Consider the following 26,148-nt stretch of genomic DNA (forward strand, 5'->3'; position numbering starts at 1 on the left):
ATGCTCAAATAAATTGGTTAGTCTCTAAGGTGCCACAAGTACTCCTTTTCTTTTTGTGAATGAATAAGATCACATGGTACAAACATGAATGTTATATTAGGAGCCATGCAACGAACGGAAAAAGGCCAAAACAGGCAGTGTGTGGGAATTCATAACATTGTGAGACAGTATTTGTACTTCTGTGAGACATATGCACCACACTCCTATTAGCAGTGTTTGACTGCAAAAATAAGTGTGGTTGTTAAATATATTGCAGTTTCTATATAACATACAAAATTGCACAATAAACCCAAACTCATCAGAAATGTGTAGGAGCTAAAGAGAAACAGAAGTGTGGACATGGATTTTAGATTTATGTATATTGCAATAGTGCATAGGAGCCCCAGTCATGGAACAGGACCCCATTGTGCTAAGCGCTGTGCAAATGCAGATTGAAAAACGAGTGCTACTGCCTTAGAGTTTACAGTCTAAGGTAAGAGAGAACTGGTGGATACAGACAAACAGATAGGGAAGCACAAAGAAACACGAGATGGTAGTGGTAATTGAGATAGGCAGCAGCCTCCACATAGCAACTGCCTAACTGGGAAGAGAAACTATTTGAGGTAAGTGGTAGGTCCTTTGTTTTGTCACCTGATCAAATGTGGGGATAGAACAGGAGTGCATGAGTAGGGGAGGTAAGCTCAAGACCACTGAAGTAGAGCTGTGTAAATAGTTTGCATAGATCAGGGAATTCATCTGAGAGCGTGGTTATTAGCATGTGTTCCCTCCTGCTGCTGCTGTGTGGTGTGTGTTGGTTGGGAGGCACTTCCTGTCCCCTTCCTCCACCACAGATCTTTTTTCAGACTGAAGGAGATACTCGATGGCTCCCTGAAAGGTTGTGACATGTAAGACGTGATTGGGGAGGAAAGGCCGTCTGACACTCCCTCAGCATGTAAAGAAGGTAGTGGATGGGGCTGCCAAACCCCATTAGGCCTGACTAGGGGAAAAGAGAAAACTCAGTAACCCTTCTGAAGACCAAAGATAACAGGGAAGTCCAGTGAGAGAGGGTGGGTGGAGGGATGTCTTTTTGAAGATGGAGGTGGGAATTCTTGAAGGGCTGTTGTATGTAGTATATCTGAGGAAATAGGCATCCTGCCCTATCAGTCATCCAGGCTATGATTAAGTCACTGCTAATAAATATACAGTTAAAGCCCTGTTTAACATGCATGGACTACCCCAAGAGGAGGTCCTTATAGCAGTGTGTTTATTTCCTTCTCATTTTGGTTTTGATTGTTGACTTGTTGCTCACTGTGTAATCAGGTTCATTCATTGACCAGCTGGAGCCTTTTTCCCCCCTTAATTAGTCCTGTGCTGTACTAGCCCATTATGACAGACCTAGCTGCTGCTGCTGCTTTCTGTTGTTCTTGAAGAAAAATGAGTCAGACCAAAAATACAGTATGTAATACTTCAGAGACCAGTATTCTCATAAAAGTGTCTGACGTGTGTGTTTTTAAGGGTTCAATCTAAGGCAGTGGTTCTCAAACTTTTTTTTCACGGACCACTTGACAATTGCTGAGGGTCTCGGTGGACCACTTAAGTCTTCCCAAACATTGTTTGTACCATTAGCTAACTGTTGTAAAATGCTTTGGATAAAAACGCTATATAAAAAAAAATAATAATAATAAACTATTTTGTCCTACAAATAAAAGCACACAACGTATATTTTACTATCAGTAGTCTTACCTTTTTAATGCAATGGATGTGCCCTCTCTCCCTCACTGCGGCAGCCCCTGAGCTGGGGCTGGGAAGGTGTGGGAGGGTCTCTTCCCCCCACAACAGCCACAGAGCTGAGGCTGGGAAGGAGGGCCATTTCTCCCCAGCAGCCACAGCCCTGGAGTTGGGGAAAGTTGCCTCTTTCTCTGGCCGCCGCAGCCCTGCATGTCCCAAATTCCCTCCATCCCCTCTTCTCACCCCACTGCCCCCTCCCACGTACCCCCTATTCTCCCCAAGGCCACCACCTCATCTTATTTGTGCATCTTCTCCAGGTCCAGGCACCTAATTAGTGGAGCCACGCCTGCATGGCTCCACTAATTAGGTGGGTGGCTCTTCATTTTCTTGTGTGTGGCCGCCTAGGCGCGCACCTTAGAGGGAACTATCCATGGACCACCTGAATGGAGCTCACGGACCACAGTGTGAGAATCTCTGATCTAAGGGTTCAATTTTAAGGGTTCAGTCAGTTGCATACATACAAAATGGGAAGGAGTACTGCGGAAAGGGATCTGGGGGTCATGGTGGCCCACAAGCTAAATATTAGTCAACAGTGTAACAGTGTTGCAAAAAAACCAAACGTAATTAAGGGATGTATTAGTAGGAGTATTGTAAGCAAGACACGAGAAGCAATTCTTCAGCTCTATTCCGCGCTGATTAGGCCTCAACTTGAGTCAGGGCCATCCCTAGCCATTTTGATGCCCTATGCAGCCCGCCGGGACTGTGTGGGGCCCCAGGCCTCCTCGGGGGAGAAGGGGGAACTGGCCCCAGGCCTCCGGCAGGGGGAAACTGGCTCCTTCCTGCGGGAAGTGGAGTGACCTGACTGGGACCAGCGCAGTTGGGAGCCAGGGGAGCAGAGCAGGCTGGGGCCAGGTCGCTCTACTTACCGCCACCAGTGAGTGCAGGGAGCCCAACCCCTGCTGCAGTACTCAGGGGAAGGGCTGGCTGGAGTGGGGGCAGGACTGCGGAGGAGCAGGGGCTGGAGCAGCATGCAACTGCATAGGGCACCAGGAAATTTGGTGCCCCGAATTTCCTGGTGCCCTACGCAGCTGCGTATTTTGCGTATGGGTTGGGATGGCCCTGACTGGAGTGATGTGTCGAGTTCTGGGCACCACATTTCAGGAAATTAGAGAAATTAGTGGACAAATTAGAGAAAGTCCAGAGAAGAACAACAAAAATGATTAAAGGTCTAGAAAACATGACCTATGAGGGAAGATTGAAAAAAATGTGTTTGTTTAGTCTGGAGAAGAGAAGACTGAGACGGGACCTGATAACAGTTTTCAAATACATAAAAGGTTTTTACAAGGAGGAGGGAGAAAAATTGTTCTTCTTAACCTCTGAGGATAGGACAAGAAGCAATGGGCTTAAATTGCAGCAAGGGTGGCTTAGGTTGGACATTAGGAAAAACTTCCTAACTGTCAGAGTTCTTAAGCACTGGAATAAATTGCCTAGGGAGGTTGTGGAATCTCCATTATTAGGGATTTTTAAGAACAGGTTGGAAAAACACCTGTCAGGGATAGTCTAGATAATATTTAGTCCTGCCTTGAGTGCAGGGACTGGACTAGATGACCTCTTGAGGTCCCTTCCAGTTCTATGATTCTATAACTGTACAGGCTACTCTCTTATGCACATACAATAGGTAATATAAGTATAAAAGTCTTTCCACATCAAATTTTTATTTTGGTTTGGTTGTGGTGAATTCAAATTAGGTTCAGTTCCTTGTGTGGGATTGGAAGTCACTTTTGAAAGTTCAGAGTCACTTTTGAAAGTTCACTCCTCCTATGGCTGTGTTCCAGTGTGGGTCTGTGTGATGCAGCACCTGTGTCTCTGCTGAAGTGTCGGGACAGAGGTGAGGTGAGATTGTGATGGTGGGAAAGAGGTGGTGCCACCTGGCTGGTTCCCCTATTTAGTGGTGATGTGAGGTCTGTGGGATGCCATCTACGCCTTTCAGCTCTTCATTTGGATGTTGGAAGAAGTGACTTTGGCAGCTTCCCATTCCAGTGTGAAGGGTCAGGACCAAGATAAGCAATTCTCACAGGTCTGCTTAGAAGAAAGAAATGGGGCTGTGAGAGGCTGCCCCAGTCGTGGTCTCTGCTTCATCAGAGATTGGTGGTGGAATTCACTATGCGTATAAGTGGTTATAAAGACCCTACTTTAAATAAAACCGAAGTAAGGCATAGTCACTACAGACCTGTTCTTAGAACCCTGCTCCTAGAGTCTCATGGAGACAACAGAATTTGATCTTTCATTTTAAAAAAATAAGTGTCCAGCTCTCATAATTTCAAAGAAGAGTTTGAAAATGTGAACTAAGTTTGTTATGCAACAATATCTGTCTGAGTCTGCAGACAGTCTGAGCTCGCAGCCCAGAGATTTGTGAACTGCCCTAGCTTCTTAGTGGGATGTTAACGCCAAGATCCATTACTCAAGGAGCCTCCTGCCAACATCACCAGTAAAGGGCACCGTGCGTGGCAGGAGGGTATGAGCACTCATACAGATATACGTTGGCTGCTGAGGTAGGATTAGAGGGTCCCTGAATTGCTGACTCTGCTTCTTCAAAGGGCTGGGGACACCTGTTGTTGCTCCTAAAAGAGATTAAATGGATCTATGATGCTGCCTGTCTCACTGCCACTTTAAGTTGGAGTGAGACCATAGTGCAAGGGTGGTACTGCACTAGGCCCCGGTCATGGTGTATCTAGGGCTCAGGATTGCCTTAATCTGTCTCTGACTGTAACAATTTTGTGCTTCAAATGTGTAATGAATAGCAGTCTTGAGCAGTGTAATAGCATGATAATGTACTTCTGGATGTGGATCAGAGTTTAGGTCTGATCTCTCTGGTTAGCAAGATTTTTGAGGAACTGAGAAACTATAAAAAAAAGGAGTACTTGTGGCACCTTACAGACTAACAAATTTATTTGAGCATAAGCTTTCGTGAGCTACAGCTCACTTCATCGGATGCTCATGAAAGCTTATGCTCAAATAAATTTGTTAGTCTGTATCCGCAAAAAGAAAAGAAGTACTTGTGGCACCTTAGAGACTAACAAATTTATTTGAGCATAAGCTTTCGTGAGCATCCGATGAAGTGAGCTGTAGTTCACGAAAGCTTATGCTCAAATAAATTTGTTAGTCTGTAAGGTGCCACAAGTACTCCTTTTCTTTTTGCGGATACAGATTAACACAGCTGCTACTCCAAAACCTGAGAAACTACATTGGATCACCAAGGAGTGACAGATGTGGCAGTTTCCTGCAGTATTTTTGGGAGGCCTTATTGAATTACGTTTAAGTGTGTTATGGGGCCCATTGTATTAAATCTGTGGTTTTCAACTGTTTTTAATTTGCAACCCCTAAAAAATTTTGCATGGAGGTGCAGACCCCTTTGGAAATCTTAGACAACATCTACGGACCCCTAGGGATCCGCAGACCACAGGTTAAAACCCACTGTTCTATGGTAACAACACCCTTTCACGGATTCCTTAGACATAGTCTGCAGACACTGATCCCCCTGGGGTCCACAGACCATAGGTTGAAAACCACTGTATTCAATGAATAGTTTATGTATGATTGTGGGCCAGGATTGTGCGTAACTTCTCTTTGGGGAGGGATGGGCTGTGAACCCTGGGAAGTGTTATGAAATTCAAAGGACTATATTGAACAATGTGCTAGACAAGAATGGACTTTTGGGACTAACAACGGCAAATGGTTTGCTTGGGGAATCTCTAAGGGAAGGTGAATGCAAATTCCCCATTTCCAGTTATGTAAAACCCAACCTTTTGAAGGTACACCGTGAAAAGGGGACCATTGTCTACTGATTACATGTTCCCAGCATTTCAAGATCAAAAGCTCAAGCTGTAATAAAAGAAAGACTAGCCTATGCGTAGGTGGACTAATTCTGAGCTAAGGCTGTTATGAACTTGTAACCACAGAAAAACCCCGGTGTGAGGGTTGAAGGACTGACTCATACCAGAGCCCTTTTTGGAGTTGTGGGAGGGCTGATCTCTGGTAAACTTATTAGCATGAGTGTAGGTTCTTTTATTGTTTTTAATATGTTTACTCTGTAATGTTTTCACGGTAAGAATAAAGAAGCTCGCTTAGAAAAGAGCTGCATGGTAACTTGTAACTGCAGGCCCTTATAGAGAAAGCAAAGTGCAGATGCTGGCCTGTTTAGGCAGTCTGGCTTGCTGGGAATATCATGATGTGGGCAGGAAACGGTGCAGCCTGGTAAGCTCCTGGTCAGGAGGCAGAGGAACGTGAGTGTCTGCCTAAGAGAGCAGAGGTGCTGGAGCAGTTTTAAGAGGGGAGGGGAGGGATAGCTCAGTGGTTTGAGCATTGGCCTGCTAAACCCACGGTTGTGAGTTCAATCCTTGAGGGGGCCGTTTAGGGATCTGGAGCAAAAATTGGGGATTGGTCCTGCTTCAAGCAGGGGGTTGGACTAGATGACCTCCTGAGGTCCCTTCCAACCCTAACCTTCTATGAATCTATGAAAGAGTGGGAGTGCTGATGATGGAAACCATGTATGTGGCGTTTGTTATTATTACTTCAAGCAGCACCCCTAATTTCAGCTCTACTACAAAAGAGCTGATGGCTGGGCAGCCGGGAGCATATAGTGGGTGCCCGCGAGGGACCACAAAAGGGGGGGGGGGCGGAATACAGGTACAGTTGCCCTAAACTGTGACACAAGGAAACCCCATTCTCTCTGGTAAAGAAATGATTAACTAGTGCTTATTTCTTCCCTCTTCTACAGGAATGTTTCGAAAGGAAGAAGAATTGACCCCATCACAGAGATGCTTGGCTGTAAGGTAGGCTTTCTTATGCTTATGGGTCTAGTTTTTGTTTTGGATGCTTTGCATGGATTATGAAGACTTTGTAGCTCTGATGCAGCTGATACATAAGATGTCCAGTTATCTAAAGCTGGCTCTGGTTTAGATTGCATGTACAGTATATTTGTAATTTAATTTCATGTGGGTTTTTTTGCACTTGGAAGATATCTACTGAAATAGACCTTACATTTTACTTACGGGGCTTTTACTAAAACAGACAATTTCTCATTAAAGTTTTTTTTCTTGATAATGAAGAATAAAAGCATGTACTCTTTTGTCAGTGATTGGTAATTGCATAGTACATGTGAGTTACAGCCATCAAAGAAACAAAATGCTTTTCTCTGATTTCTCTTTTACGACTTTTAGTTTGATTCTTTCCCTCCTTTCTTTATTTGGAAGACTTTTTAATAGATGTCAGTACCCTAGTTTATGCCACAGTGTCTGTCCAATCAAAGAAGTACACAAGTGCTTTGGATTACTCTATTTGACAGTGTAGTTATAGCTTTTGAAGGATTTAAGTATCTAACATCTGAAGTCTAGACCATTTTTGTGGTGGACAAATCAGCTAAGTGGAGAATTTTTGCTCTTCAGAAATCATTTTCTTTTTAGTACCTGTTATTTCAGAAGTCTTAATGGCATGAAGATAATTGAACTAAAAAACCCCCAGCAACTTTAAAAAAAATTAATTTCAAATTCCTTACTATTTCCCTCACACAAAATGAAATGAGACAAGAGAAATCCTCTTGTTATAGCATTGTGGGAAGATGAGTCTTGGAACACTAAAAGGAAGGAGGGCATTCTATTGCAGCATATTCATGCTGACCACATTTGTCATTAGAATGGAGTATAAAACTTCTTCAAATGCTAGCACATGTCCGTTCCAATGTAGGTGTGTACATGCCCTGAGCCCAGTTGCCAGAAATTTTTCTATCAGTGGTACCCGTTGTGGTGGCTTGGGTGCCCTCTGATGCCACACACTCATAGCGCCGGTTTAAAGGGACCAGCCAACCCCGCGACCCCTCAGTTCCTTCTTACTGGCCATGACGGTCGCTGGAACTGTGCTTCTTGCTACGGCAAACCTTCTGAGTGGACTTCATTTTTCTGATAGTTTTTATAGTTAGTAGTTGTAAATACTGTCGTTAATTAGTCTTCGTTAGTATAGTTTGTGTTTCTCTGTTCGTTAGCAGAATTTCATCTGTACTCGGTGCTAAGTCATGCCTTGGTCATCAGGCTTCCAGCCTTGTGCCTCCTGTAACAAGGCTATGCCCCTGAGCGACCAGCTTTCTAGTTGCCTAAAGTGCTTGGGTGAGACTCACGTCGGGGATCATCGTCAGATTTGCAGGGACTTTAAACCTCGTATGAAGAAGGGAGGCCAGGTTGAAGTTCCTGCTTATAGAGGTGGTGCTGAGACCTTCCTCCGAGCCAGTCGGACTTGGCACCAAGCACCTTGGCGTCGGTGAGGAGCACTCCTTTCACCAGGCAAGATTCCTAGCACCGTTCACCATCCCCAGTGCCGAAGAAGAGGCATGAGAAACTGAGGGGATGTTCCCTGATGCCAAAGGCCAGGCACAGGGAGCAGAGCGGAGTTCGACCTGAGTCAGGCCACTCCTCTGCCTCAGCATCACAGCAGTCAGCACCATAGAGTCTAGTACCGGATGAACCATTAGCACCTGAGGGACAGTGTGATACGCGCGCTATTGCAGTGCCATCCACGCCGGAGGCATTTGCTGCAGCCAGAGACCAGCTATTGCTGTCGGTACTGGCATCACCGGCAGTACAGGAGTCGGTTGTATTGGTGCTGGAAGGCAGGAGGGAGCACATGGCCCCTAATTACGGTTTGGTTCCAGGGCCCACTGTACCAGCTAATGGGAAACTGACCACGCTGGCCCAAATGCAGGCTTTCCCACCTTGGCACTCGTCTCCATCACTGGTGGGAACTGCACTTCCCTGGTCACTGGAGGGAGGCTCATTGTTGCTGGAATCAGAGGTTGAGTCAACACTCCTCTCGTCCGAGGAGCCACCCCCGCTATTCTTTCAGTCATACCTATCCTGCCATGGACCTGGGCACAGTAATGCCATTGAGTACTTGGCCTAATGGGCCATGACTCTTTTGGAACCAGTGGACCCTATTCAAGACACTCTTATTCGGTGGCCTCCAAGAGAAGGGCACCTCCATCTCATTGGGCAGCATCTGACCAGGATTCCAGTACCAAACCCAGTGCCAACTTTCAGGAACCAGCTTTGGGGGATCCTGTCAGCACAGAGGGAGAAGAGGAGTGCCCTCAGCCAGTGCTGGCCTCCTCTCCAGACAAGGCTATGTTGGGGAGGGCGTGTCGCCTTACCACTATGATTATAAGGCACACCAGAATTTACTGATGAGGGTGGCCTTAAATTTCTGCTTACAGGTGGAGGTAGTAAAGGAGTCCTCCCATAGTTAGGTTGACATTCTGACCATGGCAGGTCCGTCAAAAGTAGCCCTGTCTCTCTATGAGGCTAACATGGACCCTGTGAAAGCCTCTTTGCAAACCCCCATATCTCTTCCCCCTACGTCAAAGAGAGTCAAGAGGAAATACTTTGTTCTTTCCCAGGGTTATGAGTTCCTGTACACTCTTTCCCATCCAGCCCCCAGGATCTCTGTTGGAATCTGCTGCCAATGAAAGGGAAAGGCAGTGTCTGCATGGTGAAACACCTAAAGCAAAGGACTCCAAAAAGTTGGACTTATTCAGTAGAAAAGTCTACGCTACTGGGGGTCTGCAGCTCAGGACTGCTAACCAGCAGGTGCTTCTGTGCAGATATGACTTAAACATGTGTGACTCCATGTTGATGTTCAGAGATTTGCTGCTGCAAGAGGCCAGGCTGGAGTACTTCTTGCTGGTAGATATGGGGAAATGCACAACGAGGGCTTCCCCGCAAGCTGCCTTAGATGTAGCAGATTTGGTGGTCAGGTCCAGGCTTCCACAGTAGCCAAGCATAGGAGTTTATGGCTACTGTCCTCCAGCCTCCTGCAGGAGTTTCCAGCAAACCCTCCAAGACCTTTCCTTCTAGGGAGCTTAGCTCTTTTCGGAGCAGACCGATGTGAAACTTCATGGACTAATGGACTCCAGAGTGACCCTTATGTCCCTGGGATTGTATACCCTAGCAACTTCTAGGAAGCACTACAGACCTCAGCAGTCCTCCCAGTCTTCCACCCCATGGCCCCATCAAGACCCACAGAGGAAAAGGAGCAGGGGCTTTAGGAATAGATCACCACCCCCTTCTACCTCAGAGTCAATGTCTGTCCCATCCAGACACCCAGGAGGCTCCAAAAAGGCCTTTTGATGGGATGCTCGAGGATGCTGTACCAGGTTCCATGCTTCTGGATTCTGTTTTCCCTTTATTTGCAGACTGCCTATCCCACTTCATCTGTGCATAGTCTCTTGTATCACTACAGACCATTGGGTGCTGAACATGGTGGAAGTGGGATATATTCTCCAATTCATTTCTACCCCTCCTTCACACCCTCCCTCCCTGTCCCTCTTCAGGGACCCCTCTTAAGAGCAACTTCTGGCTGAGAAAGTTCAATGTCTTCTTCAGGTGGGAGTGGTGAAAGAGGGTCCACAAAATCTAATGGAGAAGAGGTTCTACTCCCATTATTTCTTAATCCCAAAAGCCAAGGGCGGTCTCAGACCTATTCTAGACTTGTGCCAGTTTAACAGGTATCTCAAGAAATTAAAGCTCCTCGTAGTCTCCCTGGCTTCTATTATTCCCTCCCTGGATCCCGGGGATTGGTATGCTGCCCTCGATTTAAGAGACACTCACTTCCATATATCGATCTTCCAAGGCCACAGAAGGTTCTTTACATTCGTCATGAACCACACGCACTACCAATTCATGATACTCCCATTCGGCCTGTCAGCAGCTCCACAGGTTTTTACAAAATGTATGGGGGTAATGGCGCCCTTCCTGAGGAGGTGAGGGGTGCAAGTTTACCCGTACCTGGATGACTGGCTAGTCAGAGGCCGGTCTAGGGATCAGGTAAAGTCCAGCATCCTCCTCATCCAGTCGACATTCCAGGCCCTGGGCTTGCTAATAATTGTACAGAAGTCTACCCTCACTCCACTACAGAGGATAGAGTTTATTGTAGTGGTGCTTGATTCTACCCAGGCCAGACCTTTCCTCCCAGATAGTCAGTTTCAGACAATCACATTCCTGATAGTACACCTCAAGGGCCACCCAATTACAACAGCCCTGGACTATCTGATGCTTTTGGGCCACATGGCTTTATGTACGTATGTAGTGCAGCATGCAAGACTACACCACTGACTCTTTCAGACATGACTGGCCTTGGTGTACTCACCAAACTGCCACCATCTGGACTCTGATCTCACAATACCTTCCCCGGTCCTCACCTCCCTCAACTAGTGGCTGGACCTGCTGGTGGTTTGTGTGGGCATTCCCCTTTCAGGGCCCCAACCATCGATATCCCTGATCTCAGACGCATCAGTGCTAGGCTGGGGAGCTCACCTGGCTCCCCTCAGGACTGAAGGCCTTTGGTCTCTGGAAGAGCTCTCACTAAAAAGTCAGAGAGCTTAGGGCAGTTCACCTGGCCTATCAGACATTCCTGCCTCACATTATGGGGAAGAGCTTGTTGGTTCTTACAGACAACACTGCAGCCATGTTCTATCTCAACAGGCAGGGAGGAGCTTGCTCTCCCCCCCATGTCGAGAAGCAGTTCAGCTATGTGAATGCTGCATGGCTCACTCAATCCACCTCGAGGCTTCTCACCTTTCAGGAATGCAGAACGAGTGGGCAAATCACTGAAGCAGGTCTTTCTCCAGTCATACAAGTGGTCCCTTCACCTGGACGTTGCAAGAGACTTTTTCCAGCAGTCGGGGACTCCCTGGGTAGGTCTGTTTGCAACCAGGCACAGCAGGAAGTGTCACCAGTTCTGCTCCCTACGAGGTCTCAGCCTGGGATTGCTCACGGATGTCTTCCTACTCCTGTGGACAGGTCACCTATATTACGCTTTCCCTCCTATCCCACTCATGCACAAGTTTCTGCTCAAGATCAGCTGGGACTGGGCATGGGTCATCCTAATATCTCCAGCTTGGCCACATCAGCATTGGTTAGCCACACTGCTAGGATTCTCCATGGTGACTATGATCCTGCTTTCTCTACATCTGGACCTGATCTCTCAGCATCATGGTCATCTGCTCCATGCGACAGCCTGGAATAAATGCCATGTCTAAATCCCAGAGAGCTGGCTTGCTCGGAGCAGGTTTGTTAGGTCCTATTGTTACTGTGATTCTAAAAACCAAAAGCTCTTGATAACTATTACTCTTGATGAGGTAGTGGCAGGAAATAAATCACTGAAGACAACAGCCATCTGACCGATAGGTGGCTGGCACAAACAGTATAATACAAGAGTTCTTTCACTTAAAGCTGTGCTTTATTTTAGTCTCAAGCACTTACACACATTCGCAACAGGTTAGTAAGACACCCCCAAAATCAATAATTACTGAAGTCTGGAGGGCTCGTTGAGTGGTACAATGACAGCTGTCCAATTGGCCAGTTTTTCAGCTGCTGTTGGGGACCCTAAGCTGTGTCCATGAAGTGTCTCTGAAGAGTTCATCTCCCCCATATTTTCACTCATTATTTATTTGGGTTAGTGTAACAATAACATGTCAATAAAAAAAATCTTAAGCAAACAATTTCAAAGTTTAAGCAAGAGGTTTCCTCAAACCCTTAATTAGACAGATGTGTATTTGCAGAATCCATATGTCTTGAGGACCCTGACAAATGCATCCCAAAGGGCAGATATAGATAAGTTTCCTGTTTTTCTAAAACACATACCTCAGCAATTTCAACAGAGATCTTATCAGAAAGGACACAGGGCCCTCTCCCCTCCTGGCTTCTTGCTAGATATGGTAAAGCCTGCTAAGACCTGCTGATTTAGCTGCTTTTGGCAATAAGCGTGACAATCAATATTCCAGTTATTGATAGTGGTCCAGGCATTTTGCTGGTCCGCTAAAATCTCCCTGTACACTAGTAGGTAGCAGGAAGCCATCCACCAGGGCTACTTAACTTTCAAAGTGGAAGCAGTTCTCCATCTGGGCTTCCCAACACAGAGTCTTGCCCATGCAGTCATCACTTCAGGACATTCTCGAGTTCTTGTTACACCTGAAACAGGAAGGTATAGCGATCGCCTCAATCAAGGTTCACCTTGCAGTAATATCTGTTTTCTCAAGGGCCTAGAAAGTGCAAGAACCTGTCCCTCCATGGGACCTAAACCCGATCTTATCAACGTATGAGTCCCTGATTTGAACCTTTGGCAATGTGACCTTGTTATACCTTTCATGGAAGGTGGCTTTCTTAGTGGCCATTGCTTCTGCTAGAATGGTCTCAGAGATCTGCACCCACACATCAGAACCTCCGTACACAGTTTTCTTTAAGGACAAGGTGCAGCTACACCTCACCCTAGTTTCCTCCCAAAGGTGGTTTCCCAGTTTCATAGCAATCAGACAACCTTCCTACCCGTTTTCTGTCTGAGACCACATGCAAATAGAGAATTACAGCAGCTTCACTCATTGGATGTTAGACATGCCCTAGCATTCTACATAGAAAGTACCAAACCATTCCATAAATCCACCCAATTGTTCATCGCGATAGCTGACAGGATGAGGTCTTCTCATCTCTGGTCAGAAAATTTAGTCTTGGATTACATTGTGCATTTAGTCTAAATGCAAGATGTTCTGCGACCTAAACTCTAGTAGACCAAGAAGTCAACATATCCTGGTGTTTACTACACTGGAAAAATCATACTGATGAAGTATATAGGGAAAGTATGATGTAGTACATTCATTTGAATGCATTGATTTTAGGCTTCCTGTTATCATAAATTTGAATCCTGATTGAACTGAAATCTTCAGAATGACTTGAGTGTGGAGTAGAAATCATTCTCAGCACTTTTTAAGTTACTGAAAGATTACATTAGCAGTTCTTAGGGAAAGTAGTTGGTATATAGTGTGATTTTCAAAAACTGAATAAGGGAACATCACAATTCTTTTTGATACTCATTTTATTATCACTGAAATAATGGTTCAGTGACTACTACTGAAGAATTGAGTGCCTCCCTTCTCTTTTAAAAAAAAAAAATCAGGGGAGAAATAAATATCAACTTACAGAATGGGAGGACCTATAATTTATGTGAGGTGTTGACATTTATGCTTGTAACTATGTCCTTTCGAAAAGAAATCCCAAGTGGGGGTTTTACAGGCAGTTCTTATTTATTTAAATATCATTTTTGCACCATCTATTAGGACATGCAGGTAGAAAATGTACTCCTTTATTCAGTATTTTTCTATTCTTCATGTCACTTCCATAAGATAAACCATTTGGAATTCTTTGTCAATTTCAGAAATTTTTACCACAATTTTGACAGAGGACCAAAGCTGTTCTATTTTTTTAAGTATGCTTTTTTGTCTGTATTATTGTACTTAGGGTGGTGCAGAAGGGGGTATGTGTGCCGGTACACATACATACGTATATACTGTATGTATATATATAAAAAACCTGTGCTACCATGAAAGATCCTTCAGTCTCTCACTCCAGTGAACTTCAGTTGATAGTACCCTAGAGACAAACTGAATTTAGACTGACAAGAGCCCTTTATCTAATTGCACAGATATATTATATCACTGATTTTTAAGCAAAGTTTCTCATTGATCACAGTGGGGAGATCTACTTAAAAACTGATGGTATGATTTTGGGCTTTGAGAAAGTCCCTGTGGGTAGGCAAATCAGTCTGGAAACGCTCAGTATAGACTGATGAAGAAACGTTCATTTATATTTTAAATTGTAGTTATAAAATGTAACTAGACTGCTTCACTGTATGTGTTTTAATTGGAATTAGAATAAGTAATAAAATAAATGATTATTCCTACAGTGGACTGTTTTAAAAGCATAGAGTACCTCTCACAAGTTGCTTGTCTTTGAATTACAGACGCATGCCAAGTCTACTGGAGTATTTAAGTTACAACTGTAATTTCATGGGTATCCTGGCAGGCCCATTATGCTCTTATAAAGACTATATTACTTTCATTGAAGGCAGATCATACCAACTGACACAGTCTGATGCAAATGGGAAAGAAGATGTAAAATATGAACAAACAGATCCCTCACCAAATGTAAGAACTATGATTTTTTGCAGTGCTGCTATATATATATATATAGTCATTGCATGAAAAGCTTGGTTTGCATTATTCATTTACAGGCATAACTTCTCAGATATATCTGGAGTTTATTCAATGGAACAGTTCTCTCTTTAAAAAAAAAAAAAAAGTCTTTTTTCCTGAAAGGTAGGTGTTCTGCATAGATTCCCACTGTTGGGTCTTCTGAACGAAAGAAAATAATCTTGGAGCTGTCTAATAAGCTTATATGGTAAAATACCACCTTCAGATGAAGCAGTTCATGTGCACTTCCTTACAAGCATATTAGTCTGTATGAAATGCTTCTGAAAATGAGCTGGAAATAATGGGAAAAACTACACGCATTTTGTCCATGGAAATTGAATGGAAGATTTTATAAGCTACTTCAAAGTCTCTTAATTTTTTTTGTTAGCTTCTTTCTGTATTTCACGCTAAAACTGAACATTTACATGTAACAAGCCTCTCTGATCAGGTCTTTCTTAGGGGAGAGAGAGCTTTAACATGTTTATAGGAACTTTTTCCAGTCTTAATTTTTTTTCATTTCTTTATTCAAATGAAGGACAAGTAAACAGATTGTTTGTTGTACAGACGCAATACCAGTGACATACTTGTAATCATTATCATACCACACTGCACCCAGAATCCATGCACATTAGGGTATGCTAATTTTATTTGCTCCCTTATCAGAGTGGAGGTCCAGACACATATGAATGAAAGGCCTGTTGATCATCTGTTGCAAAAGATGCACATATGATTTGAATTAAAACCAATGACTACTGACATTTTGTACATTACCCTTTTTAAAAACTGATCCGTTTCACATCAAGGATGCTAAACATATTTTTCCATCCTCCTACACATGAATTGGTCTGACTATATATATGTACACATTTGAATTTTAGTCCAAGATACAGTTATCACCTCAAACAGATAACAGACTTAAGTTATTGTGAAAGAACTAGAGATCTCCAAATATATTGCCTCCCCAAATCCACCTCCAACTTACCTTTTCCCTGCTTAACTTTGAATCTTATTTCTGAGCAGGTATTTGGGAAGTGAGGGTGAGGCCTGTGTGCTTGCCTGATGTAGATATGCTTGTGCATATGCCTCAAAGTGGTACTAAACTTTACCACATAAACTTGCTAGTACGCTCTCAAGCATCTGAAGGTCACAAGGCCAATATATGTGTGAATCTATAAAGGAGTCTACCCTCAAAATACTCTAGCTGCAGGTAAGCAATTTCCCTTAAATTGTGTTGCTCATACAGTGCTTGATTTTTTTATTTATTTTTATTTTTTTGTAATTTATGCTGCATTAGCTTTTTGACATTAAGATTAAGATAAACTGTCTGTGCTCCTGATACTTCATGTCCCAACTGGTGTTAGACAAATTTGGCTGCATTTTATAACACCAGTGAGTATTGCGTGCTTTTGAAAAAAATGTGGATTATATATTTGTTTACTGCATTTGCTGTATCAATTACAACCTTGATTGTTTTGTTATGACTCATGTTCCAATCCTGTTATATTACTAAAACACTTAGCTAAAGATATTTTCTTAGATTCTCATATTAATTTTATTTTTTAAAGAAAAACAAATTAGGTAACTCATCAAAATAAGAAACTTAATGAGGATCAGCAAATGTTAATATCTTAGATGAAAGAATCTTTCAGCTAAATTTACTATAAGCTTCTTTTCATGTCAAATTTTATTTCTATAACATCAAATATTCATGCCAATCTCCTCCTGTACACTTGTGTTAAGTGCATGACATGAATCTAGTCTAGTATTTTACTGTGTTAATTGCATGTTAACTGAATCTAGTCAACATTTTTAAATGATTTATTTCATATCTCCCTCCTGTTATGCCTTTTTACAAGCTATCATTTGTTGGTGCTCAAAGTGGTGTCAACAGTCAGAAATTAATATCTATCTTCGTAAGTTTACTTTTATTATAGCTATTAGTTATCCTTAAAATACAGGATTCCTGTGGAAAAAAGTCCCCCTGCTTTGGCTTTTTCTTAGACTGACTATTTTTAGATGTTGAAGCTCTTGCTAATTGCCTGTAGTTTTTAACTAACTGATTGTTTAGTAATCTCACATGTAGTAAGCTTTGTTATAGTTCATTAGTTTACTGAATGAATTTTTGTTTGTGTATCACTCAAGAAGATTTAAACACGAATCCATTCCAATAGAAGTCTAAAAGTTTGCCTGGCAGTTTTAATTGCTTAAGGCCTGATCCAAAACTCAATGAAGTCAGCAAGATTCTTCCTATAGACATCAGTGGGCTTTGGATCAAGCCCGAGGTGCTGAAAGGATAACAAGATTGCCCAACAGAATTTTTTTGTCAGGCTTGGTGATCTCATTTTTACAAATTCATAATGAAATAGAATTGTGAGATCCCGCTTGGTTGGTCTTGTTACTTAATATGACAGTTATCAGTCGGGTACTGGAGCCGTAAAGACCATAGCAAACTGAAACTTTGTGGAGATCAGGGCCAAGGACTACAAAATTGACTTGAATGACTGAACATCTTTCAAGTATGATATTGATACTTATGTAATGTTGTGTCACCATGAAGCTATGGCAGTGTCTGACCAGCAAATACGGTCTCTTAAACTGCTTTGTATTTGGGTAACAAATAGATCAGATAAATGTTTTTAGATAAGGGTATTTCTGGTTTATGCTGAAAAAAAGCAGCTTTCCTGTTATATAGAGACTTTTTAAAGTGGAAGGTTTGGCAAACATTTGTAAATGGCAGAAGCTAATAGCAATATCTCATCAGCCCTCCTCTAAATCAGAATTATAAGTTTTAGAAAGGACTTTACTTGTTATATGCTTTGACAGGCTACCTGGATAACATGAACTGGTTATTCTGATACTCTTAAGTGAAGTCACATTTTTCAAAAGCACACTTATATAGGAAATTGAGTTGCAGCTTTTGTGATCTTGGGTGAGGGTCAATATTCTTCTCACACAAACTAATTCAAAATCTATATGCTATGAGTTAACCTCAGATTCTGTTAGAGGCAGGGACTGTCTGCTCCTGTGTTTGTAAAGTGCTAGAATAATGGGTCACTGAACCTGACTGGGGATCTCTGGGGTTTACTGTCATACAAATAATACATAAGAACAATAATGAAACAGTATTATTAACATAAAAATCAACATAATAAGCAAAAACATAATAAAATTATGACAAGTTGTCTTCTTACTGAGACATTTATCCTAAAACGTACAGTGTAAATAAATATTTACATAAATATACAGTGTAATAAAATATTTAAACAGAATAATTTTTGGACACATTATTTTCTCACAATTGTAGACCAAAATCACCAGCTTCCTAGTTTTATGGTTTGGATTTTAAGAAGTGAACTTAGTTCCAGCAAAACTCCCAATGTTATCTACATTTCACATTAGACAGCATCTACTACATAGCAGTCACATCTTAAAATAGGAACTTTTGTTTTCCTTGAAGGAGTCACTACACTTCTTCTATGACAAGGATTCCCCACTCATCCAGAAGAAAAAAAGTTAAAATTCTCCATAGAGAAACCAAGTATTGCTTAGAGTAAGAAATACAGAGTCCAGCCTATAAGAGAGAAAAATATTCATTTGATTTGAGAAGTAAGATTACTTAGCTCAGAAGGATGTTGAAGCTTAATTAATGTTGTGAGAGCACTTTGAGATCTTGAATGAAAAACACTATACAAATGTAAAGGATTAATATTGTTACCAATTCATAAATTATAGCTACTGTCTCTTACAGTAAAGAGTGAATGCCCGTTTTTCAATTATAGATTGGATTTTCAAAGTTAAGTGATCACAACTGTCCATAAATTTGTGTGAGTACAAATGCCTTGGATTTGTGCCCATGTATTTGCACTAACTGTGTGCACATGCAAATAAATGGTTTGTGTGTAGAGATTAGGTATTTGTTTATGTAAATTACACATGTACCAACATTTGTGAGTAACTTGTGGAAATTCAGCCCTTTGTTTACATCCCCAGAGAACAAGGGATTAATGCTGTTCAGCTTTTCCCTTCCCTTGAACAGGAACTCAGGGGAAGGACTAGAAGAGTGGCTGAATGGGAGACAATGGGAAGAATACTTTTGGGAAATTAAGGCTCCTCACCGAGAAGTCTCAGGATGGAGTTGAACATTAAAAAGGTTTTTTTCCTGCTTACTTTCTGATAATTATTTTACTTTCATGATAAACACCAACCCTTGAGGAAGAAACCTTGCTGACTCCAACTGCTTTTCTGTTGAATTATCCAAGCAGTTTATTTAATTCTGTTGAATCATTTCATTATCTTGCTTTAAAACCTCTTTTGAGACAATTCTCTCACACAGTTCTGTGATATGTAAAAGTCACTAACCACACCCCCTCAGTGCTCCCTCTGCTTACCATCTCCGTCACCACCAGAAGGCGCAAGAGCTCATGTGAAACACTTAATGTTTATGCAGATATGCCAATATCTTCAGTAATCTAATCTTAAATCTTTGACAACATGAAGGATGTAAGAGTCACTTAGAGGAAAGGGGTCACATGGCAGTTTTGCAGGTTTGGGTACTTAACATTTTTTTAAGGATTATAAATTTGAAATATTGAAAGTCTGAAGTATTTAACCGGTATTCTTGGCCACTGTTCTACATAGGTTTTTATACTACCTTCATCACCATGGTATCTGAGCTTACCTTCCAGTAGCACATTAAGCAACATAACTAATTTCTGACACGTTTGTTCTTTCATCCTCTCCCCAGAAGGAGGTGAATGTATTGTTTTGGTAGGGTTTATTATTATTATTATTATTATTATAATTATATAAACATACCTGTTGCTATGTGTTTTTGTTAAAGAAAACAAGGTGGCTTGTAGTTGGAGTGAAAGGTAGTGAGGTTTGTGAAGTTCCTTAATTCCTGGGGGAGTTCATAACACAGTCGTGGACAGTCCTGGAGAAGGTTTTGTCTCCCACATAGACAAGCTTTACTTTTATTGTTGAGAGTTCCATCGCTCCACAGGAGCAAAGTTGTCAACCATGGTCTTTGACCTGGTGGTTATGTGGCCTTTTAGGTATCCTGGACCCAAGCCATGGAGCGTTTTGAAGATAAGGACCGAGACCTTGAAATTGATTCTAAATTCAGTGGGAAGCCAGTGTAGAGAGTGGAGGACAGATATGATTTGTTCACAAATATTTGAGTAGCCTGTTTTGCACTGCAACATTTTGTAGTTGTTGGAGTTTTCTGAGTGCTGGCGGTTTCAGGCCCTAGTATGTAGCACTGCTGTAGGCCAGCCAAAAAGTGAAGAAGGCATCAATAACTGAGGCTCAGTCTTTGTTCACCAGGATGGGAAGGAAACTCCTAGCCAACCAGTGCTTAGAGTCAGTGAGGAGTCCAAGCGTACTCCTAGACTACAGACTGAATTGACCAATGGTGGATGTGAACATTCTGCCAAAGGACACAGCATCATGGCTGAAAATTCTTCAAAATACTTTCCTTTCTGCCCACCATCACCTCAGCTTTCCTTTGGCCAACTGTTCTTCATTAATGAGCTGGTCTCATTCAAGCACGGCCATCTTGGTTGCAGTGGTGCAATCACATGTGGTGAAGGGAAGGTAGAGTGGTGTGTCATCTGCATATTGGTGACACTGGAGTCCATGTTGTCTGACCAGTTCAACTAGTGGTTGCATATAGATCTTGGAAAGGACCAGAGAGAGAATTGATCCTTGTAGAACTCTACAGATGAGGGGGTCTAGTAATAGAGGTGCAGTTTCCTGTCACTACTTGTTGGATATGCCTGTAGGAAGAACCCAAATAATTTTAGTGCATCACCTTGGATCCCTGCCACCTGTCAGATGATACAGCCATATCTCATGGTCAAAAATATGAAGCACTGCTTCTGTCTGTTGACAGGAGGGGATATCCATCAGTGCCACTAAAGCAATTTCATTTTCATGTCCTGGCCTGAATCCAGAATGCATCATGTCTAGAATGTTAGCTTCAGTTATATCTGCTTGTAGTTAGACTTTTGCTAGCTATGAGCTTGTAAGGAATCAGAAGTTTGACACTGGTTGGGAATTGGGTAGGACTGAAGTATCCATGATGGGTTTCTTCAGTGTTGGTCAGGTTTCTGCTTGTTTGAAAGAGGAAGAGAAGATTCCTTCTCTGAATGATGCACTGACCTCATGGCAGAGGAGACTTTAAGGAGGGTTTTGCAGAGGTTTGCAGATGTTTACAGGGAGCTCATCCCATGTATTAGGAGCAGCATAGGAAGGAGCATGAAAGTACTTATTTGAAAACGTAGTAAATGCGTGAAGGCCAGCTGGCAAGAACAGGAGCAGCAGTCAGCATCTCAGTAGTGTATAAGATATGAATAGGTAGGGCTAGGCCATGAAGGACCTTAAAAGCAAAGATTAGTAGTGTATTTAATATGCTAAAGAAGAGGTGGGCAAACTACGGCCCGCAGGCCACATCCAGCCCATGGGACCATCCTGCCTGGCCCTTGAGCTCCTGGCCGGGGAGGCTAGCCCTCGGCCCCTCCCTCGCAGCCTCAGGTTGCCATGCCATCAGCGCTCTGGGCGGCATGTCTGGCTCCTGCCGGGCGGCACAATGGTGCAGCTGCTAGTCCTGTCACTCTGAGTGACATGGTAAGGGGGCGTGGAGCGGGGGGTTGGATAAGGGGCAGGGGTCCCAGGGGCAGTCAGGGAGCAGGGGGCAGTTGGATGGGGTGGCAGTTCTGGGGGGGTGGACAGGGGATGGGAACGGGGCGGGGGTTTGAATAGGCATGGGAGTCCCCAGGGGCCTGTCCGGCAGCGGGGGTGTAGATAGGGGTCAGAGCAGTCAGGGGACACGGAACTGGGGGGGTTGGATGGGGGTAGGGTCCCGGGGGGGGGGGGCGGTCAGGGGACAAGGAGCAAGGGGGGTTGGATGGGTCGGGGGTTCTGAGGTAGGCAGTCAGGGGGCAGGGGCCAGGCTGTTTGGGGAGGCACAGCCTTCCCTACCGGGCCCTGCATACACAGTTTCATAACCCCGATGTGGCCCTCAAGACAAAAAGTTTGCTCACCCCTGTGCTAAAGGGTGAAGAACACAGAGAGGGTGATGTGGTAAAAACAACAAGCCAGGAAAATACTTGCAGCAGCATTTTGAATGGATATGTATGGGACAAAATGGGATGTGTCAAAGCCAGAGAGTAGGATGCAGTAGTTGAGATGAGTGCTTGGGAGAAGAGATCTAGCTATGTGGTCAGAAAGGAAAGGCTAGATCTTAGAGATATTAGTTAAGAAATACAGAATTCATACATGACCTGGATATGAGGCTCTAGAAGAGACCAAAATGAATAGAATGCCCAGATTACATGCCTGAGTGACAGGCAGGGTTGGGGTGATATCCATGGGGTCTGAGAGGGAGGGAGTGGTGACTGTTTTGGAGTGGGAGGAAAGATTAAGAGCTCTGTTCTGCTCATGTTGAACGTAACAATGACATACCCTAAAATCTCTCTTTCTGAGATTTCCTTGTGTATGTCCACCCTGCCCATGTTACAGCGCGGCCATGGCCGCGTCACAGCACTGCTGCAACAGCATTGACAGTTTAGATACGCTTCATCATGTGGGGGAGAGCTCTCCCCCACATAAAAAACCCCACCCTGAATGAGCGGTGGTAGGTTTATCAGCGGGAGTGCAGCTCCTGGCAATTAAGCACTGTCTGCACTGGTGCTTTTCAGCGCTAAAACTTTTGTTGCTCAGGGGTGTGTTTTTTTCACACCCGTGAACGACAGAAGTTTTAGCACTGAAAGTGACAGTGTAGACACAGCCTTAGTCTGGGCAGAAGGAGATAGGTCCAGAGTAGAGAGAGAGAGATCTGAGAGAGATATAAGCATAGAGTTGATAGTTGAAATGTTTGCAGATGAGACTGCCTAGAGATGAAGTGCAGATGGACAAGAAGAGGGGGGCAAGAATGGAGAAATATGGAACCTCCTAGAAAGTTGGAGGGTGGATGAAAAGGATCCTTCTAGCGAAAGGAGAGATTAGAGGAGAGAGTAGGAGGATGAGCAGAAAAGGACAGGATCCGGGAAGACAACATTTCATGAAGAGCCTGATCAACTGTGTCAAAGACAGACGACAACTTGAGGAGGAAGAGGGTGGAGCACCTATTCGTCTTTAAGTGGCTGCACACATGTATTCCATTCAGAGATGTCTATGCCCAGTGTGCCAGAGCCAGAGAGTTTTCTGAAGCTGCACATTTTGGGGCAGCGCACATCCCCTGCACCTCCTTGTGGCCCCTCCTGAAAGTTATATAAAGGCACTGCCACCTTGTTCCCCTTCAGTTTCTTCTCTCACCACCCATGGCCTGAATCAGAGCTCCCCGGTAGTTTACCTTAGTCTTTTTTTTAAATGTGCAATCAGCATGTTCAGCTCTCCTCTTTTCCTGTGAATAACTAGTTAGCAGTTAGTACCCAGTAGTTAGGCTTCTTTTATTGTTTTAATTTTTTTTTAGGTTTCAGAGTAACAGCCGAGTTAGTCTGTAGCTCACGAAAGCTCATGCTCAAATAAATTGATTAGTCTCTAAGGTGCCACAAGTACTGCTTTTCTAATTTTTTTTTTAGTTAGTTAATAATTAGTTTTTGGTGCGAGGCACTGTTGGCATGCAGCGGTCACTGGGCTTTAAGTACTGCCCATCATATGAAGTGTTTATTCCAGTAGTAACACCCACCCACTCACATGCCGCCTTTTGTGACTCGACAAGGGGCACATTAAAAAGAGAGGTGAAGTATCTGCTATTCTTTCAAGAAAAGAATGCAGATTTCCAGGGATCTGCACCTCAAGCAATACCTCCTGGAACAGGCTATGAGACCCACCTCAGCTCCAGGGCATTTGACTGAATGCTTTGCCTTCTGCAAACACTAGGCCAGAGGGACTGCAGTGGTGTCATGCCAGACCCCTGGTTTCACACTCTTCTCAGAAAAAAGGGGTTGGGCTTCCTCGGCAGGGCTTCCTCAAAGGAAGACCCATTAAACAGACCAAAGAAGCATTCTTTTTTTTTCAAAGGAGTCAGAACCTCACCAGCACTCCTTAAGTACTCATGGTAGAGGTGGGCCATTGACCTGTGTCTCCCAGTACTACAGAGGGAAGATACTGGTACCATGCTGTTGACTCCGGTACCATCTGTGAGACAGCTATTGAGTCCAGTACCAACAGACACTGTTTCAGCACCAGCATTATGAGTACTGATGACCTCACAAGCTTATGAGGCTGCAAAGGCCATTGCATTGGTGGCGCCTCCTGCTCTTCCCGTCCTGTCCCAATCTTTGGCTCAGATACAGAGACTGAGAGTTGTACCAGAGTCAGTACCTGCTAAGCAATACAATAAAGTCTTGATCCTGGCACCTATGCACACCAGTTGGAACTGGTATGATCTTCTGCCTCTGCACCTGTGGCCTCAGTACCATGATACTGAGATGGTAGTCAGAATGGCCACTGACCATAGCTTACCCTTTGTCACTGACTACAAAAATATTTCCTGGTATCAAGTCTCAATGCAATATCCTCCACATCTTGGAGCACATTTGTGGTACGACTACCGTGCCAGCATTGGTTCTGATACTGACCTCTTCACAATGGACTACAGATAAATCAGATCACCTAAGGCCTCATCAGGATTGACATACTCGATGCCTATTGATCATTATTCAGGTGGCTCCTCATAGTTGGGTTCAGAGTATCCACCATTGACATCCCTACCGAGGCACGGTTGGTCTAGCAAGTCTTCTACACCACTCCCAGAAGGAGAGCATTGGTACAGGGAACAGGACCGTTCATATAGCTGGTCCCCAATGTCTTGATCACTGGTCCACTCAAAAGGGACTATTTGCTATGCACCTTCCAAAGCCAGAACTGATTCAGGATGAATCAGAGGAGCTGGTTCTGCCACAAGTGATCTGTCATCTTCCTTGCCTCCTGACCTCAGTGACCCCGGATGACTCCTCTCCAGTTCTGGAGGATTTTAAATCTTATTGGATCTGCTGAGGAGAATGGCTGCGGCTTTGGGTATGCAGGTTGAGCTTGTGCAAGAGAATATTCACAAGGTTTTGGACATTCTCCAGGCGGTGGCCCCTGGACGGGTAGCCCGTCCTATTAATGAGGCTCTTTTAGAACCTGCAAAGACCTTATGTCACACACCAGCCTCCTTAGCTCTTGCAGCTAAGTGCATAGACAAATGATACCATGTCCCAGTGCAAGGCTTCAAGTGTTTTTATTCCCATACTGCCCCAAATTCCGATGTGGTCCCTGCTGCCAATGAGAGGTCACATGATAGAATCATAGACATGTAGTGCCAGAAGGGACTTTGAGAGGTTATTGAGTGCAGCCCTCTGTGCTGAGGCAGGACCAAGTAAACCTAGACCATCCCTTCCAGGTGTTTTGTTTAAGCCTTTCATAGAAACCTCCAATTATGGGGATTCCACAACCTCCCTTGGAAGCCTGATCCAGGGCTTAATTACCCTTATAGTTAAAAAGCTTCCCTAATAGCTAATCTTAAGGTCCCTTGCTGCAGTTTGTCCTACTTTCAGTGGACATGGAGAACAATTGATCCATGTCCTCTTTATAGCAGACCTTAAGGTACTTGAAGATTGTCATCAGGTCCTCCTTTAGTCTTCCTTTCTCAAGACTAAACATGGTTTTAACCTTCCCTCATAGGTCTGGTTTTCTAAACGTTTTATAATTTTTGTTGCCCTCCTCTGGACTCTCTCCAGTTTGTCCACTTTTTTCCTAAAGTTTGGAGCCTAGAACTGGACACAGCTGTACAGCTGAGTTCTCATAGTGCCAAGTAGAGTGGGACAGTTACCTCCCTTGTCTTACATACGATACTCCTGTTAATACGCTCCAGAATGATATTAGGTTTTTTTTGCAACTGCATCACGTTGTTAACTCATATTCAATTTGTGATCCACTATAACCCCCAGATCTTTTTCAGCATTTCTACCACCAACCCAGTTAGTCCCCATTTTGTAGATGAGCATTTGATTTTTCCTTCCTAAGTACTTTACACTTATCTTTATTTTTCATCTTGTTGATTTCATAGCAATTTCTCCAATTTGTCAAGGTCGTTTTAAATTCTAATCCTACCTCCAACCTCCAGCTTGGTGTCTTCTGCAAATTTTATAAAAACACACTGCTCCATTATCCAAGTCATTAATGAAAATATTGACTTGTAGTGGATCCATGACTGACCCCCTGAGGAATCCCACTAAATGCACGCTCCCATTTTGATAGTGAACCATTAATAACTACTCTTTTAGTACAGTCTTTCAACCAGTTGTACATCCACCTTATAGTAATTTCATTTAGACCATATTTCCCTATTTTCCTTATGAGAATGTCATGTAGGATTGTATCAAAAACCT

General features: G+C 43.4%; 1 protein-coding gene across 4 annotated transcripts in view; it reads left to right on the top strand.

The window, feature by feature from the left end:
• The window catches only part of MBOAT2 (membrane bound glycerophospholipid O-acyltransferase 2), a 218,701-nt gene that overhangs the window by 164,526 nt on the left and 28,027 nt on the right, over nt 1-26,148 (top strand). For all 4 annotated transcript variants that reach the window (XM_077812555.1, XM_077812557.1, XM_077812558.1 and 1 more), the window contains 2 exons: nt 6,485-6,539; nt 14,542-14,725. In XM_077812555.1, the coding sequence (XP_077668681.1) occupies nt 6,485-6,539; nt 14,542-14,725 (239 nt within the window). The remainder of the gene's footprint in view (nt 1-6,484; nt 6,540-14,541; nt 14,726-26,148) is intronic.

This window comes from Eretmochelys imbricata, chromosome 3 (assembly GCF_965152235.1).
Source record: "Eretmochelys imbricata isolate rEreImb1 chromosome 3, rEreImb1.hap1, whole genome shotgun sequence".
Taxonomy (NCBI): domain Eukaryota; kingdom Metazoa; phylum Chordata; order Testudines; family Cheloniidae; genus Eretmochelys; species Eretmochelys imbricata.